Source organism: Amphiura filiformis, chromosome 7 (genome assembly GCF_039555335.1).
Source record: "Amphiura filiformis chromosome 7, Afil_fr2py, whole genome shotgun sequence".
Taxonomy (NCBI): Eukaryota; Metazoa; Echinodermata; class Ophiuroidea; order Amphilepidida; family Amphiuridae; genus Amphiura; species Amphiura filiformis.
This window is the reverse complement of record NC_092634.1, coordinates 8,359,377-8,378,833: the sequence shown is the minus strand read 5'-3', so window position 1 is coordinate 8,378,833 and position 19,457 is coordinate 8,359,377. Positions and strand designations below refer to the sequence as shown.

General features: G+C 37.3%; 1 protein-coding gene across 1 annotated transcript in view; it reads left to right on the top strand.

Moving 5' to 3' along the window:
* The window catches only part of LOC140157609 (midasin-like), a 153,986-nt gene that overhangs the window by 3,782 nt on the left and 130,747 nt on the right, over positions 1-19,457 (top strand). The window contains exons 2-14 of the mRNA XM_072180849.1: positions 3,793-4,019; positions 5,172-5,259; positions 6,179-6,339; positions 6,734-6,841; positions 8,871-9,054; positions 9,859-10,068; positions 10,914-10,985; positions 11,678-11,841; positions 13,224-13,338; positions 15,045-15,235; positions 16,156-16,237; positions 17,219-17,427; positions 18,548-18,760. Coding sequence (XP_072036950.1) covers positions 3,793-4,019; positions 5,172-5,259; positions 6,179-6,339; positions 6,734-6,841; positions 8,871-9,054; positions 9,859-10,068; positions 10,914-10,985; positions 11,678-11,841; positions 13,224-13,338; positions 15,045-15,235; positions 16,156-16,237; positions 17,219-17,427; positions 18,548-18,760 — 2,024 coding nt within the window. The remainder of the gene's footprint in view (positions 1-3,792; positions 4,020-5,171; positions 5,260-6,178; positions 6,340-6,733; positions 6,842-8,870; positions 9,055-9,858; positions 10,069-10,913; positions 10,986-11,677; positions 11,842-13,223; positions 13,339-15,044; positions 15,236-16,155; positions 16,238-17,218; positions 17,428-18,547; positions 18,761-19,457) is intronic.

The window sequence follows — 19,457 nt, the reverse complement described above, 5'->3', positions numbered from 1 at the left end:
AGGCGATGACGTCATCTTAAGATATTTTGGACACTATTTAAGAATTTGTAACGCAGCTTGTTAGGCTCGATGTTTAAGCTCATCATCGTGTTCAAAAGCAATTTTGGCCAGCGATGGGATTCCAAATCAATAACACGAGCAAAATATTTTACTCTGAAAGAATTCTGAATCGTGGGAAATAGGGACCCATCCCAAATCGCCATAGAGCGCTGCACGTGGTGTATTGCGGGGCTTTGAGAATGTGACGCGCCATCTGAAGCTGAAGATTTTCAAGCTTATCAATATCGGATTGACTACTGGGAATCCACACTGCACTAGCATAATTAATTGATGGGAGCGCTATTGTTCTCCATAATATATCACCATAATAAACACGATTAAAATTGTCGAAATTACCTATTACAGACTTGATATATGCAATAATTCTATTACCTTTTTTTGTTACCTCTTGAACGTGACCATGATCTGAGAGATTACGAGATATGGTAACACCTAGATACTTATAAGAGTCTACTTCTGATATGAATTTATCGCCTAATTTCCACAACTTATTTGCATTAGTACGTTGGCCTATTATTAATACATTAGATTTGTCATAATTAAAGCTTAGTTTCCATTCATCAGCAAATGCTGCTGCTAAACTTAACATTCTGTTCAACTCGTGTTCATTGTCGGCTAATAACACTACATCGTAAGACCAAAAAAGGCTACCGACACATACGTTATAAATCCTTACACCAATTTCATGTTTTTTAAGCAATTTAGTAAATTCATGTATGAAAATACAGAATAATACAGGTGACAATACACAGCCTTGTTTAACACCTTCAGAGACTTCAAAAAAATCAGTTTTAATATTACCAAATTTAACTTGAGCTTGAACATTGTCATAAAGCGCATCAATTAATCTCCACATTCGTCCCCTTAACCCCGACTTCCAGGCTGCCAAAAGAAGACCCTCCCTCCACACCGTATCAAATGCTTTACGGAAATCTAAGAATGCCATGAATGTTTTCTTCCCCTCCGCCGAACGACATGCGGCAATGCTTTTAAGAGCGAATATGTGATCATCACATCTATGGTCAGGGCGGAATCCTCCTTGAACTTCCGAAAGCGCATTTGAATTCTCTAAAAATTTTGAAATACTCATCGCAATAATTCTATTGAAAACTTTTGAAACGCATTTAAGTGAGTGAAATACCCCTATAATTATTCAAATCTTTACGATCACCCTTCTTGAAAATAGGAACGATTATCCCGCGATTCCATTCTTTAGGAGTTTTTTCAAGATCGATAAACTTCTTAAACATTACTAATATACTTCTATGCATATAATCTGCACCATTTTTAAGAAGTTCATTTGTAATTCCATCTAAACCTGGAGATTTGTTATTCTTTGCATAATTTTCGCGATTTTTTTGATGATGAAGTTGGTAAGCTTATAATCACTCATTTTTGGGCTGAATCAACTTGCGTCCGACTGGACGCAACGGGTTGATGAAATTTGTTGAACATTGCGTCCAGTAATACAAAAATGCGTCTGGACGCAAGAATTCGCGTCCAGCGGGAGCCTTGCCATGCATGTCATAAATAATTCATTAAATTCATTGTGTAAATGTCAGTGATTGTCTGTCCATGTATTGTTATTGCACCTGCTGTGACTAGCTGACTGGATCGCCACCGTCAGTCCGATAATCTAACTGAAGTTTAGATTTAGGATAAGGGTTTAGGGTTGACGTCTTTTTCAATTAGATTTTCGGACTGACGAGGGTTCAGATTGACGGTGTTTCGGACTGACGGGTTGTACCCTTTTCCGACTTCCTGTTGGTATATTTGACACGTGAATGAGTTCCTTTATCAATTTGTAGTTTGTACACACACAATGGAACAAGTTCGTTTGAGGTTGAGCAGTACTTTGAAGCGTAGTGCTGCAGAAATTCAAATTGAAATTCAAGTTTAAATTTCATTCTTTCAGTTTCATACCCCGATGTGCATCATTAAGATAGACAGTCATTTTCAAGAAATGGTACCATCACTAATTAATTTATTGGTGCAGCAATTTTAAGTACAATAAGTCACATTTTGTGACATAATGTGCGTCTTGGCATACATGATGGTGATTGGACAAATGATGCACCATTCCCAGCGGTTGTAGTGCGCCATACAAGTGACAGGTTAATTTACGTGCGGTGCAGTAGTGTAGCATGGGTCATCATAATTGGGGGGTACCCACCAGTACATGTATACAAATTAAGTGGTCATCCTGAAGCCCAGATTTGCTGGCAGATGACCAGAAATTCACTGCAGGTTAACCGTCGGATGCTCATACTTTATAAAAATATTTTTTTACTATTTTCCCTTTTGGAGTGTTACTTGACCTAGACTGAGCTAATTGCTAGGATCATACATGGTTTCTTAATTTGCACACTGGTACCCACCATGATTGAGGGGGCACTGGGTCTGATGGGGAGGCACAGGCTGTTTTCGGCAATTTTCCTGTGGGATTTTGTAAATTTTGCATCCGATAGGGGGGGGGGGAGGGGGGAGCATGAGTTCCCCCTTGCCTGGACGCTACACCACTGGTGCGTTGTGCGCTGATCATTCTGATCACACGTAAAAGTAACACCGTGCCTGCCCCCCACAACACTACAATAGGGTTGTAATTTTCGGGTTATTTTGTACCCGGGCGTACACTTTGTAACTCACTATATGATAGTTTGCCATTCAACTTTGCAGGCAAACTTTTCACATAAACTGGGTCATGGCAAGGCTTTTATTTTAAAATAATGTCCTTTGGGTATCGAGCAGCTGGTTATTGCTCCCATGTCTGAGGTTTCCTGGGCTGGACTTGAATTCCCGGTTATTCCTGGAACTCGCTCACAACCTTACTAAGTAACCATGGGTGTTTCCAACTATCACCAAAAGGGGGTCTTATTTTGACTGGTAATGCGGCCAGAGCACGTATTGCAATATCATCAAGGGGTTATTTTACTTGGTAGCACTGTCCTTGAAATTCAGATGGTACTCGGCCTTGCCCTTGGCAAAATCCGATGTGTCATGCTAGTTCACCACATAACATAGTATGGCTCAAAATTTCTAACCGCTCACCATTTAAGTTGACTGTCTTTCATATTTTTAAATCTGTTCACATTTTAGTGATCCCCGATTTCCGGTCGATTATTTTAGGTGTGTCACATGTGTACAGAGATCATAAAAGTTCACTAAATTTGACCTAGACAAGTTGACCAAACTTTGTGTGCATAATATGATGAAGGACAGACTTTATGTGCAACGCTTTTGGCGTTTTGATGTTTTGGGAGACACTGAGGGACTCAAAACAATGGTTTCTGAGCCTATTCTTAATTGTGTATTTATCCCTTCAACAGATGCCCGACCTCGGCATGCATGCAGCATGACTCAAAGTAGCCTGAATCATTTTCTTCGCACAATCTGAAGAATTTATCATAATTCGATTCGCCCATTGCATGGTTCCGCCATATCAGGAGTTGCGCTAGGTTTTCAAAGTAAAAACAAGGGGTCAAAAATTTCAACATTTGTGAAATTATGGATCCAAAACAATAGAAATAAGGGGTTAAAACAACCTTTTAGCAACCTCTAAATGGTACAGTAATGACCCCTTGAAGCAAGTTAGCGCTGCTACTCCACCGTATGCGAGAAGAGCATCGAACTCGCAAATACATGACAACAAGTGATATCACATTGCACTACAAGCACCCCAGTAAACAGAACTTAGTAATCACTCTGTATTGTATTGTGTGTATTTTCTTCTAGATCTGGACTCCAAATGACCGACAACAACTTATCGTCCATTTTGCCGAGCACCTGCTTCACCCACAATGCACCATTGCCATAGCAACGGCTTTCCAACCAGTAATCTTAGATATCCTGGAGAGGGCAGCATTAAAAGTTCACTCAGATGAAGTGTTTAAGTTAGATGAACATGAGAAGCTTTGTTTTGCTGTTGGGCGAATTATTGATTTCATCCCTGACGCTTCAAGGTAAATGCTGTTGGGTGGATTATTGAATGTACATGTATTTGTGATACTTCCAAGTAATAAACACAAACACCCCACACCGACATCGCCTGGTTAATAATTACATTGTACAGCAGAGACACTAAAATGACACTAAAAGGATCGATACACGTGAATGTGCTATGCAGGATTTGATATTCAGACGATAAATCTTTGGATACCAGGGTAAAAATGATGAATAGCTTCCTTAATATTTGATTTGATATTCAGACGATAAATCTTTGGATACTGGGGTAAAAATTATGAATAGCTTCCTTAATTTTTTTATTCTAATGAAGCCATATTTTTTCCTTGCACTTGAACATATGTGTTGAAAGGATATGATAGTCGTTAGCTTGGGTATTGAGAAAGAAGCGTGCGTATTGAGCTCAAAAACTATGCGTCTCAAAACTATTAAACAGGTCGGAACAAAATGGCCATGCGTGGCTGTGGATTCAACCTACCATAGCGATTTCTGCCATGAAGATATCGGGGTGATGACACTGTGCACCCCCTCACTGGACACACCATATACATTGAACAAGCTATCTCTTGCTGTCGTAATTTTTATTGGCGGAGGCATCAATTTGTTGTCGTCTTGAAACTCAATGAAAGTCATTCCTTGCACACAATATGAAAACTCAAGAAGGAATACTTTTTAGAATGGTTTCTGCTTATTCCTACCAAATAATTTGTTCACCCAATCCTCTATACAGGGTGTATCAAAATGTTAGGTACCCATCAATTTTGATGTTTATTGAAAAGCCTGCCTCTTATACAATATTGGATTCTCTTGAAATGTCTAGAATGTATAATTTATGACATGTTTTGCAATTAATCTACAATCTATTTGGATCTTATGTTGAATTTTGATGTGTCAGACTCATCTATTATCAATGAAAACTAATGGGTACCAATCAATTATGGGCGATTTTTAATATTAAACTATTTTTAGGCTTGTGGCTCAAAATAAATGGGGTTGGGATTATCGATATTTGACCCCCAAAATCCTGAAAGTAGCCCCAGAAGTTAAATTACAGGGAAAAGTAGCCTCCGAAATAAATTTTTAAACAAGTATTTTAAGGCCTACATGCTACAGTGTAATTGATTGGATTATGTTCATTTAACCTACTACAGGTTCTTGAAGAGATACTGTCAGACATCACCACCGTTGTTTGAGAGATTATTGGTACAACCAGCTAGCCAACCACTGAAAAAGAAAAAGGTAACATATCAGATCTTAACCAATGTTACTGTTTTAAATCTCATACACTGGTTATGATGGCCCCAAATAGGCCAAGCATAACATTGAGAAACTGGCTCAAAAGAATTTAAGAAAAACAGAACAGTTAAATGAAATCACAGAGGCATTTATTTTATCACTTTGTGGACCATATTGTGTTTAATATGAAGTATACATGTATTGTCCCAGTTTAAAATTTTAAAAAAGGAAAATAATTAGAATAAGAGGTAAGACCGCTTTCAAAAAGTTGGTCTTAAAGTTTGTGTGCATGTTACTACCATTGCATACATTTTGCGATCTAGGAATTGTGAAATTCTTAGTTTGTCTACTCTGTTTAAAAGTAAAACGGTTAGAATTTCTTTTTGAGAGCTCCTTATAAGGCCGAATAAAAAATCCATGTTTAGCATCTGGGTTTCTGAAAAATATGGAAGGAGGAGTGGTGTTTTTTTGTTGAAAAATTGTGTGAAACCCCTATTTGGTATGTATATATTTGCATACACTACAATACCGGGGGAAAAAAGGAGGAGGCCTTTTTTATTTTGTTTTTCTAGTAGGTTATGCCCCTCTACTGATCATTAATCTCTCCTGAAGTACATACATGTATACATTTGTAAGGCTATAGAACTTCCCAAACTTCTTCATCAAAAAGTTATAACTGAAATTTAAGAAAATAAAAATAAAATTTTAAGAATTTTCAAAAATAGAAGCAGGTACGCTAAACATGTTTCTTTTTTTACTCGGCCTAAGTTAGCGGTTGTCTTTTCTTTAAAGTTAAAGTTGGCCTAATCATGACACATTTTCTGGAATATTGTATTTGTATGTTGAGTCCAAGCTGTACTTTGTATAAATTGCATAGCCTTTGCAAGACTTTTGCTACCTTTTCTTTATCTTTAATTTTCAGAAGCGAAGATCACAACATGGTAGTCAAGATGATCTCATTCTACAGGACATTGCTGTTACCGCCTATCGTTTGCTACGACATTCCCGACAAACCTTCACAGACCTATGGGACTGGAGTCCATTCCTTCAGCTGCAGGAACACAAGGACAAAACCATCAAGTGGTTAGAAATAGCTCAAATCATTATGATAATGATAGTGAAAGAAAATTTTAAGTGAAAGTGACATTTTTAGAAGTTTGCCATTTGACTTGGTGATGTGATATGTCCATATAGTGTGGTTCTCCCCAAGTCCAGTATTGATATAAAGTATGATCGGCTTATATACATGGCGGAAATTATTTGGCTTATGTTATTGTGCACGTCAATAAAGTCCAACTCACACTCACATAAATTCACATAAGCATGAGCCAGTCGCGCAATACGCAGCGCATAACTAGCGTAAGCATTGCATCCGGATGAGGCTGTGGATCATGAAATGCACCTTTAATGCCTAGATATGCTTAACATGAAAAACAATTGTACAAAATTAATCAAGATTCTTTCTTATTATTTGAAGGTATGTGGCTCAAGTGGTTTCCATGGTTACCAACATGACAGACCAGCAGACTCAGCAGTTTCTAGCAAAGTACTTTACATCTGATCAGATCCAACAATTTACAATAAAGTAAGACATCTATGAAAACTGTAATTGGTCGAACAGGTGTGCTACCGTGATAAAGTCCATTCAGTTTCTTGACATGTCCTACTACTGTGTAGGACTTCAGTAGTACGGTACGCTATATTTATGGTATAATACATCAGTAGTACGCTATATTTATGGTTATAATACATCATAGGCAGAACCTCTATGGATGGAATTCCTTAATTTTTGTGTCTGCTTTTAAACTTTATAATGAAGCAGTCAGAACCTCTCTAACCAGTATACTTATTATAAGTATGTGTAATGTTTTGCCTAGTTCCTTTTACAAATTAAGCGTACTCATGCTCTCGTCATGCTATTACGCACTGTAACAATACATACATTGTATGACACATTAACTCAACAACATCAGATCGTGTTGGCAGCCAACAGAGACGAGTATGTTTAACACAATGACTATGCGATGTATGTAGTAAAGTCAAAGGAATACAGTAATGTTTTTACTATTGGTATCCAGTTTAGTCCGATTTTAAATATTATTATGTTTTCAGAATCTTGCTTCCTATACCTCTCCACACAGTTTAAAACGTCAAGAAAATAGCATATTGGATGCATTTCGAATCCAATTTTAGCGCCACCTGGATCCCAATCCCCCATGATTTTTAAAATCGCCGATTTTGCCGCCAATTTTAACGCATTGCAAACAGCAACGACCGTATGTGAGACTAGCGAACATAAACGCACTGAATGAGACTATTCATTCATGAACTCAATTTTGTTTATTTTGCTGTCAAACCGGGCGAATTTGATTTTCTACGGACGTGGAAGGAGATGTTTAATTTCATGATTCTAGGCTTGAAAATCAACGTTGTGGTGTACTAAATGCATGTTTCAGCTGGTAAGAAATGTAGAAATTAATGTGGTTTGTTGAAATATCTGTGGCAAGTACAAAAAACGGGTGCTAAACCACTACGTAAAAGCTGCAGAATTCGCAATCTCACACGCCCAGACATCAAAAATTATCAAATTTTCTGACCAAACCAGAGGATTTATACCTGCCAAGTGCCAAATATCACTTTTTGAACTAATTTAAGACTCTGCAAGGTGTGAATGATGTTAGCACAGACACGGTAGGGTTTTAGATAAGCTTATGAAATCGGCAAATATACTATAGTAGTCCACCCAAGTGCACTGTTGCCTTGGCTCTTGCACTGGCTGCAGGCTTGCACTCTGTTTATTGCCTATCAAATATCATTATAAACACTTTATTACTTCATATTTTTAACCATCATAATTCAATTATATCATTTCAAGCAACTTCACGAACGACTCGGAACGATACGTAACTTCATGAGACATAGGATTTTTTTCCCATTTTTTTCCTCTAGTGTTGGTAGGCAATCTCTGGGAAGTGCAGATTAGTAAATAATTTTAGTGAAATGTATTTTACAATACGTTATATAGTTACGATGGATTTTGAGACTTCTGAAGCGCTACTGAATCGTCATAAATTTTGGTGAAATGGATCCCCATTGATGTAAGTGTTACGGAAGCTTTATGGAATTACGGAAGTTTTTTTTTTTTACTCTAGGCATGTAAGATCAGTTGATTTTGACCCCCCCCCCCCCCAAAAAAAATCACGAAAAAAAATTTGCATTTTGTATTTTTAATAAAGATTCTGAAAACATAATAATGATAAAATTGGATGGTTTTTTCACCCAATGCAAAATTTATTGGTCTCGCTATGAGTTTTAAAATATTGGACTCGACTACGTCTCGTCCAATATTTTAAAACTCATAGCTCGACCAATAAATTTGTGCATTGGGTTCAAACCATCCAATTTTATATCACAATACTTCAGAAAATGGTCTAAAGGATTGCCTTTTTTAAACTCCTAATAAAAAGAATTTTAAATCGGTTCATCTGGACTTACTAGTAATTAAGTTGAACAGATTTAAAATTCATTATTGTGTTTATCTACTTGGATGATGGAGAACATTAACAAATATATTTAGAGCTCATCACAACTATTTGCCTTTCTCTTTTACGCAGGGATCTGGAGATGTTTCAGCAAGACAGACATCATGCAGCCAACCTCCTGACCAATAACAGGACACTCTCTGTTACCAATGTAGGAACTCACACTCAAGATAGCGTGACTGCAGATGATTTAGGGCACTCTGTGGTGTCTGTGTGTGGGGTGCTACTACCACTCATCGATGACTGTCAGAAAAAGGTTGGTCTTATTGTTGGGAACAATATTGTAGATTATTATCATGTCACGCATATCTTTATTTATACCTCTCATGTGTTGGATGACAGGTAGGACAGTGTTGATTTGCCACTGCCATGTGTACATACCACGGGTGAAAATAAGTGGGAGATGAGAGCCGTTTAGTCCCCAGAAACCCTGAAATGGCCCCTGGTCCCATCTAAATTTAAGTTGACCAGGGGACACTTTTTTTCAGAAACTGGCCCCTGGTCACTACACCCAAAAATTCAATTCTATAGCCATAATGCATGATGAACTTATCCAGAAAAATATTGGCCCCTTGTTGATTAGAAGTGGCCCCTGGTTCCATGTTGAATGAAGTGAACCAGTGGCCATTTTGTGTAAAAAGGAGCCCCTGGTTCATCATTTCTTATTTTCACCCTTGGTACATACCACTTTCACTTCATGTGTATGTAGGTAATGCTTAATGTAAAGGAGATGTTGATATGATTATACTTTGTTGGGCTTATAATTGGCAAAGATGCTTAGTGTCATGGATTGATCTAGAATCATTAGAATTGCGCGCATGCAGTGCAGCACATATGCTAGCGTGACTGGCGTGTGCTTATATTGAATTGATGTGAGCATAAGTTTGTACTTTATTGATGCGCGAAGTAATAAAAACCGAACAATTTATCAATTAAAAGCTGGATAAAGTATATGTTAGAGCAAAAATCCTATATTTCGAGAACGGATCACACTTTCATGTTGGGAGATAACTTTTACTTCACAACAAACATGATTATTTTATTTGTTGTTCTGTACCAGCTCCTTCATAGAAGTCTAGTGCCAGTCGCCTCATCACAACGCAACCTACATAGCCTAGCTTTAGCTGTGGCATCTGGTAACCCTGTGTTACTAGAAGGCCCTGTAGGATCTGGTAAGACAACATTGGTAGAACATCTGGCGCAGATGACTGGTAGGAATGGAACACCACATCTATTGAAAGTTCAACTTGGAGATCAAACAGATAGCAAGGTGAGGTTAAAGGTCAAGGCAAAGATTCCTGGTACGGTTTTTAAGGTGCAAAATATGAACAGATTCTGAAAAAAAAAACCATTGCACATTTTCTTTGTTATGCAATTTCAATACTCACGTAAAATGACAAACAAAAGGAAGTACCAAAGTAATGACATTTAAAATATATTCAACCTTTAATTGCTTTTATAATTAGTTGGTATATGATTTGTAGGCAAGTTTCCTTTTATAGCGAGCAATCGTTCCCCATTGTGTTTATAATTTCTCATGCAGGATACGTAGCCCCGTTACCTACTTAACATGTATAATACTGGGGAAACGATTAAGCATCAGTAATGATCTTCTGTACTTGTGTTCTTGCATAATATTTAGTCTGTGTGCATTGTATACCTCGACTCCCTACATAGTACCCAGTTTCAACCACCGTTTATCATTGGGAGCTGGTGGCCTAATGAGGAGGCATCCGTCGAGTGATCGAAACGTTGTGGGTTCGAAACCGGTGCCGGCACATTCTCTTGGGTTGTGCGCTGGTTGGGATTTGTGTTTATTTGTTGTCTTGTTTAATTGTAACACTTTGGGTTGGTAAGGGCTCATATTGAAATTCCCTTGCACAGGAAGGTGTGCGCCATCCTGCAGCTTTCCTGTGCTAGCCTTCTTTTTGTTAAAATCCTGGGCAGGGTGTATCACTGATGCATATAATCCATCCGCTTTATGACTGAGCTTTCCTGAGGCGCGCGCTTAGCGAGGGGAATCCTGCCTTCTTTCTGTGTGAAAATGTGGTAGGGTATTTCAATATGAGCCCTAAACTCTTCTTTCTTTCTGGTATATGATAATCATAATTTCAGGCATTGATTGGGAGTTACAGATGTACTGACATTCCAGGAGAGTTTGTGTGGCAGCCAGGAGCACTAACACAGGTAAGTGGGAATGCATGCAAACATTTACAGTTTGAGATATTAAGGCAGTTTCCAAAACCATTCATTGTCTAGTATCTGTGTGCTTTGTGAATTTAGTTATTTTGATCATTCACTCATTATTATTTGATATTCTTTATAAATACAGCAAAGCAGCACATCATTTTTGTGATGTGAAAATAACCATCATATTTATGGCATGTAATTTTCGCAAAACTGATGTATTTTTGTGAAGGCCTATAGAAAAAAGGAAATATTTGCGAGCATAAAAATTCTGTGCATCCATGTCACTTGTTAAATTCCATGCAAGTGAACATTGGTGTTGCCAAAATTTTCAGTGCCAAGGCACAGTGAATTGGCATACCAGCTTGCGGTGAATGACTCTCAAGTAACCCAATTTTAAAGATTAAAAATAAAATGCCCAATACCAAAGATTTGGGTGACTTTACCCAAAGATTTGGGTGACTTTACCCAAATTTGGAATGTAAATCACCCAAGTGGGCGGAAATGCACTTGACTATAAACTTCCGGTGCTTAATGGGAAGTCACTGACCGATCAAGCTTCCAAGACAATTGATCGCCAAGTAGCCCAATTTTGCAACTAAGGCGCAGCGTTGACATCACTGAGTGAGCATTTTAAGTATTGATTTGATTGATTGATTTGATTGATTGACTGATTGATTGATTTCTTGCAGGCTGTGACAGGAGGTCATTGGATCTTGTTAGAAGACATTGACTATGCTCCCATGGATGTTGTGTCAGTTCTGATGCCGTTGCTGGAATCAAGGTCACTATCTATACCAGGACATGGAGATGAGGTGAAGGCTGGCCCTGGGTTTCAACTATTTGCCACACAAAGGTAAGGGAGATAATGCTATCCCTGCTAGCCATAGGCTTCAACATAAAAGGTCCCAAGTTTAAGATATTTTCTCAAAATATCAAGAACTATCTCAAGAACCACTGAACTAATACTAGGCTTGTTTGTGCTCATTTTAATGCATTTTTCATGCTGATTCCAAATATGGTCATTAAAATTGACAATTAATTTAAAAAAAATGAAACTTGTCATCTGCAGTTAACACCAGCGTAGAGAGAGGTAATCATGGCTCTTGGTGCATATACATGTAGAATCACAAGTGAGGCTAATGAATAAACAATTAAGGTTGGAATCAAGATTGCTGTCTATACCAGGACATAGAGATGAAGTGAAAGTTACTTTTCAACTATTAGCCACACAAGAAAAGGGGCTCTTGTCACCATTGGTGTGTCCACAATTGTTGACACATAAGTAGGAATTAATAACCCCCTTTATTATGAGGCAATAACTCAAAATCTATGCATTCAATTTTAAAACTGAATATAGCAAAAAGAAACCCATTTTAGTTATGCAGAATTTGGTAACTCATTTGTCAGGATAGCTCAAAATTTGTAGCCATGGTGACACCTTGAATAAAAAAGATGCAGAGTCAAAAGTTGTACTAAAAATACTCAAGTCAGTGTACCATTACATTCTCTACATGGCTGGTCAAGGATGACCCATGGTGACCAGTTATGAACAAGCACTCAGGCAACAAAAGCAACATTTTCAATGGGTTTAGGTGCAACTTTTAAATCTGCATCTTTTTCATTCAAAGGGTCACCAAGGCAACACATTTTTGGACTATTAAGACAAATGAGGCATCAAATTTGCACAGCAAAACTGGGCTTCTTTTTGGTATTTCAGTTTTTAAATTGGATGCATAGATTTTGAGTTATTGTCTCTGATGTCTCTCGGTGTAGCTCAATGCTTATATGCATATATCAAATCACAAGAAGTAGAAAAATACATTTCCCTGACTTTTTTAAAAAGGTGTTTATAAATCCCATTCATACACTCTTAGATAGTAAGAACCAATCAGAGCAAACGTTAGAAAATCAAAATTGTGAACCATGCATTGATTGTGTATTATGCACAGGAGCACACTACACATTCATTTTTCTTGTGCGTTGATGCATTAATATTTGCTTGTATTTTCCAACATGTTTAGTGACAATTTGTTACAAAAATAGCAAAAATCATGGATTTTTTTCTCATGTATGAAATTACAAAATAATGCATGTATACTGAGATGTCGGTGTGTCTAATACACTCTCCCCATTAGACACATCAACATCTCAGTATGTGTGCATTATTTAGTACAATTTCACTCCCAACAAGTGATACGCATTTATTAACCTATAATTGTTTATGTTATTGTGTAGATTGTTGACCAGTAGTGGTGGTTACTTCAAGCAGCATTCATCTCATGCAGTTCTCTTAGACCAACTCTGGACAAAAGTGACCGTAGAACCACTCTCAAGAAATGAACTACAACAGGTATGTTAGGGATTTATATTATAAGGTGGTGTGGGGTAAGAAGCATTATGATGAGGCAAAAAAAAAAAAGTTGTTTGCTTGCCCTCAACCGACCGACCCTAATTTTGGAAATCAGAAAAAAGTTTGTTTTTTCTATTTACTGTACAAAAGAATACCGACCCTATTTTTGGAAATTCCTGAAAAAGTTTTTTTTTTCTTTTCAAATTTTTGCATTCTGAAGATGTAAAAAAAATGTATTTTAGAGCTTGTGTTCAACATTTTAGTTGTTTTCTAATATTAGTTGATTCATTTTGACACCAAAATTGTCTGATTTTTCATATTTTGAGCCTTAATCTTACTATAAATAGGGGAATGTTGTATCTATGTATCTTGCATGTATATAAAGGCTCCGTCAGTTTCGATCCAAATGTCGCCAAATTCATACGGGACATCGAGGCCTATACTGAGACGGTAATGCGAAAATTTGGTTGAAAACGGTCAAGAATTGGCTGCAAAAACAGTGAAAATAGGGGTAAAAACAGGGTTTTTGTTATGAAAATCGGTTACCAGCCTTCGCGTCATGCAGCTGGCGGCAGCGCTGTCGGCGCCAAGCGTATGTAGTCGCACTACACCAATGCTTTCAGAACGTAAGCGGCGCAGAGCCACGCGACTTGCCAGCCAGAGACCAGTGGACATGATAATACGGAAAGAAGGAAAAATAAAGGACAAAAAGGTACATGGACGGGTCACGGGATTATTATAATGGGTGAACACGTCCGCAGACACGCTATGAGTATGAGATGACGTAATAAATACGGGAAAAATTATATAAACAACATGAAGCGGTACTACAAAGAAAAATTAAACTAAAAGGAGGACAAAAAAGGTACGAGTAATTATAGGCCAACGGGTTAAAGTGACTAAATGAAACGGGAACGAAACAAAGAAGGAAAGAAACTAATCAGGAAATATAAGAAAAAAGAAGCTAAAATAATGAGAACAGATGGGAACGGGGTTAAATAAATAAATAACATGGAAACGGAAAATCACAAGCATGACAAGCTAAGCAGAAGAAACTAAAAAAAATGTAAGAAGAGACAGGTTTATATAAATAAAATGTACCTTTTCAATGATTCTACCTGTTCAGTAATTCTTCCTGTTATAGTGAACGCTCCCATTTACTTATCTAGCGGGGACCCGCGTGAAGCGCGGGTATCCCGCTAGTTAATACAAACATTAGAGTTTCCTAGCAATTTAAAAAAAAAAAAAATCCCGACCGACCGACCGACCCAATTGTTAAAATTCAATTGAGGGCAAGCAAACAATTTTTTTTTCTTGGCCTGAGTCCACTCATGCCTCAAATCAATTGTGGACTGAAACTTAATTGAAATTGTGCTTTTGCAGAATATGAAAACAAGTGATAGCTAAGAAGAGAAATTGGAGTAACCAATTGTGATAAGATTACCTGTTCTATAAGCTTTAATACACATTTATTTTCATAATATACTTTTGATTTCTTCTGATGGTTATTCTTCTTCACAAGAGTAATGACACATCATAAGTAGTAAAATCCATCATATTACACAATCAATGCAATATAAAGGTTCCTCAGAAAGTTATTGGTGAGTAGCCACAACTTTATGACAAGGTAAAAAGCTGCATGTTATTGATCCAGTGTCCTATAACATAAACAAACTACCAAACTTTGATACATCTTTCACATTTAGGTAATCATAACACTGTTCCCCAAACTAAACACCGTAGCAGATAAGCTTCTTGAGATATTCTGCATGTTGTCAGCTGGTCGCCATGACATCAGCGAGGAGTTGACAGAAGAGGCTAGTGGTAGTGGTGATGCTGGTGTGAGTGAAACAAGCAAAATGCTAGGACCTCATGAGGGAAGGCTTGTATCAACAAGGTAATATTGGAAAAATTGTATGTGATGTGATCAAGCAAAATCAGTCGGAACTCAGAAATATTAAATTTTTCGGTTTCTTATAGGATAGTAAGAAGCATTTACAAAGCTGCTTTTTGCAGAAAACCCCATTGAAATTAACAACCAGTTCCAAAGATATGAACAACTAAAGAGTTCCAACTGATTTTGCTTGATCGCATCACATAATGTTATATGCAAAGTCAGTTTAAAAATCCCTACCATCCAGTGGTCATATTCATTACAAACAGTTATATGCCAACTTTTTTCAAGTCAAGGTTTGATGTGTTCAAAAAGTAAAATGCTTTATTGATATCTAAATTTTGCTTTAAAAATACATCAGCATTGTGTATTTTGATTTTTATAGGTTCTTCAAATTTAAATAATGACTAAAATATCAGAATTGTCCTCAAATTGCAATGTTCAAGGATTTTCCTAACATAGCGGCCAATGACAAGTCTTGATTGTGTCTGTTAGTCTGCAATGTGTGTGTGTCACGCTGCTTGAGCCGCTCAGTGGCAAGCTACATTACAATAAGAAACCAGCACAAGTACACAATGTTTGTTTGAGTTTAATAATAGAATTAACTATTGATGAGGTGCAGTAAAATAGATTAATACACTCCTATATCAAAGCAGCCAATCGGAAAAGTATGTGGAGAGCATTGATTGTGTATAATGTGCACTCTGTATACTACGCAGTGCTTTCGCATCACATAGGATCAATTCATTTTTCGGGCGGGTTGATGCATGTGCATTATGTGCATTAGACGCATCAACATCGACGCAAATACATTATTTCGTCTAATTTCTCTCCCCACAAGTAATACGTGTTCATTAACCTATAAGAAAACAACTTTTAAAACTGACAATATGTGAAACAATGCCAACCTTTGTTCATTTCAGAGATCTATTGAAATGGTGTGAGAGGATTATTTCTGATTTTGATATAGCATCAACACAGACCGGCAATATGGTATTTATGGAGGTAAGTCAAGCCATAGGCATGAATTAAAAGTAGAATGAACAGTCTTAGTAGGCATGGGAAAATCTTGCTCTCATACAAGTTTTTCATGTGTGAATGCCAACCCCAAGTTCAATCTGGAATTCATTGTGGGAAAGGTCAAGTCCATGTGTATGTATGGTAAGAAGTCATGCATATGAATGTAAGAATGATCCAAGTCCATGTATATGTGGGGGTTTGGCAGGTTTTTGTTGTGGTGAAGTGAGACAACACTTTGTACAGTGTGGAGTTATGCCTATAATATCAGGGAAATAGGTCTATATTACCAGGGAAATAGTATGTGATTCAAGAAATGACCTCAGAAGTTCTTGTGATTCAAGAAATGCCTGTCCAGAGAAAAAAATGACCTCTCTTTAATCTAAAATCTTTATCATCTTCTTAAATTAGGTATTATGACACATAAAACAGGTTCTAATATATACATGTTTATGTATTTGTTTATATTGGTAAATCAATGTAATTATAACGTCACTATTTTCATGCATTTGACGTTAATGCTGTGTGTGATGCGAGGTTTGTAGAATTGGTTGTGTATTTTGTTTAGCAAGTTAGTAAATGTATAGGGGGTGCAACAATTTTCAGGCATTTCTTTGCATTTTGTTGCACCTCCCCATCTGTTTTGGCTGTGTTTATTTGCTATTTTGTTGTGTTTTTGATGGAAAATCATTAATTTATACTTTCTTTAAGCAGGGTAATCCTATCATTGAAACACTGATCTCACTGGGGCCTGGAAAGAATAAATAAATTGATATTAAGCCTGGTACAGTTTCACACACTTATTTACATGAAGACCATGACACATTGACCAAGTAAATGTAACTGAATTAAAAAAAAAAGATCTTAAAATTTTTCAATAAAAAACTTGAACAAGAGTTGTTTCTTGATTCAGGTATTCAATTTCATAACCTGACCCTTTTTGTCTTTTATAACTCTTTGTTGTTGCAGGCATTAGATTGTTTCTGTGCATCATTACCTAAACCCACGTCCAGACTAACCATGGCAGAGATTATTGGTACTAGACTCAACTTGACTAAAGAGAAGATAAGATTCCTATGTACAAACTATAAACCTACTATTGAGATTGGCAGTGATGATGTCAGTATTGTCAGGGCAAGACTGCGCAGGAGACCAGAAGGGGTCATACAAGTACAGAGGTAGGTTTTAGGAAGCATTCTTACAGAGCTTACATTTTAAGCTCTACTGGAAGGTCTTTGTGGAGCCTAGAGGTTGGGTGTGCTGATAACAGACCAGCATGTTAGTGGGCCGTTTGCCACCATTGTAAGGGTATGTGGGTTACGGTAGGCCACTGGTAATAATATTCTTAACAAACAGGAACTTGGTTTGGTAGTATTATTTATTTCTTCATCTCCATATACAAATTCATAAACGATAACTGAATGAATACGAAGCGACCCATTATTGTACATGTTGACTCGCCAAGAGTGTGAGTGAGAGAGAGTGAATTTTATTACCATCTCCCTTTTGATAATCAAATTTCTTTGTCCTAACTAAATCGATCAGAATGACTCTGCAATTTATCTGAATTTCCCAAACAAGAATATCCTGAAGAAGGTATGGATCTCCCATCAACACTCTGTACTGGTTACAAGTACAAGAGAAACAGCTTTTGTGACTTCTGAACCATGTGGTGCTACATGTCTACCTAATTTAATGTGGGCTTAATTACAAGTTGAGAGTGCTGTCAGTGCGTTTGTCGCAGTTGGGTCGCCAGCGTATAAACAAACCGCACCTCTTTGCTTGTGTATATGCCCTGAGGGAATGTGTTAGTGCGCACGTTTTGAAACTGCAACTGTGACACACAACATAATGTTACTTTCAACTTGAGAGATGCGTTTATTGCAACAGATGCTTCATCTACTTTGCTGTAGCGGCTACAATTTTCTGCAGCAGAAGACGTTGATAAAGCGAACAAAGCTCTAAATAAAGCCAATCATTTGAAGGTGACAGCATACAACTGAAATCACAGCAGAGAACCAAAAATGCCTAAAGAAAGTTGATGTAAGTGGGCTGTTCCAGTTAAAATCTATGCACCCCCTATGGAAGACATGACCTTAATCTCCCACACAGGGGGTGTAGAGATTTCAAATGGAGTCGCCCATTCAGGTAATCCGATTTGAAATTCACACTCCCTATGTAGAAGATTAAAGTGTTGTCTTCCATAGGGGGTATATGGATTTCAACTGGAATAGCCCAATATCACATTTGCGGAAACAATTATATGTTGCTCTTCTTGTTTATACGTGTTTCATTCAGAAGACAGACAGCTAGCTTTGCCTACACTAGACCAGCCTTAGTTTTACTGGAGAGAGTGGCAGCCTGTATAGCAAGGAATGAGGCTGTGTTGCTAGTAGGAGAGACTGGCACAGGGAAGACTTCTACTGTGCAGTATCTAGCAGAGTTGACAGGTCAAAGGTTAAAGGTCATCAATATGAACCAACAGAGTGACAGCACTGATTTGTTGGGAGGGTAAGTAGTTGCAACATGTACTGTATATACAAATTTGTAGGAAAGTGGTTTTAATAGTATAAGCAGAAATATTGTAATACTGTAAAAGGGGACATTTTCACGGTACATTAATTTTTACGATTTTCGCGCTCAATGCAACTACCGCGAAAATAAAAATATGCGAATATGTTCTTTTTATATACGAAAACTCAAAATTGCAAATTTATAAACAAACGAAATGGTTAAATATCGGCAAAGCGCACAAATTTACATGCACGAAAATAAGCACTTTTACAGTACAAATCATTGACTGTGATAACATTATTGTTAAAAAGGTGTCACTCATGAAAATTGGTAGAGTGTTTTCACACGGTTCAAAACACACCAGAAAGATATAGACAGAAATGTCTAAGGTGACTATCCGCATATTTGTAGGCCTTGCATATGCTTGGAATGGCCATGAAGAAAAGCAAAAGTTAACCTGCACTCCAGTAATCCTCTTGGAAACAGCTCCGAGCAAGAGCTATGGCTACAGCTCAATATGCCCTCAAAAATGTCCTTAAATGTTTGCCATAAATGAGCAACTGATAAATGACTTTACTAGCATTGAGGACTGAGTTCAGCAGTCTGGGGTGCTTACTTTTTGCACTAAAAATCTATAAACTTTTACTACATAGTGAAACAATCCCACAATTCAAACTCTAAGTAATGGTATTAT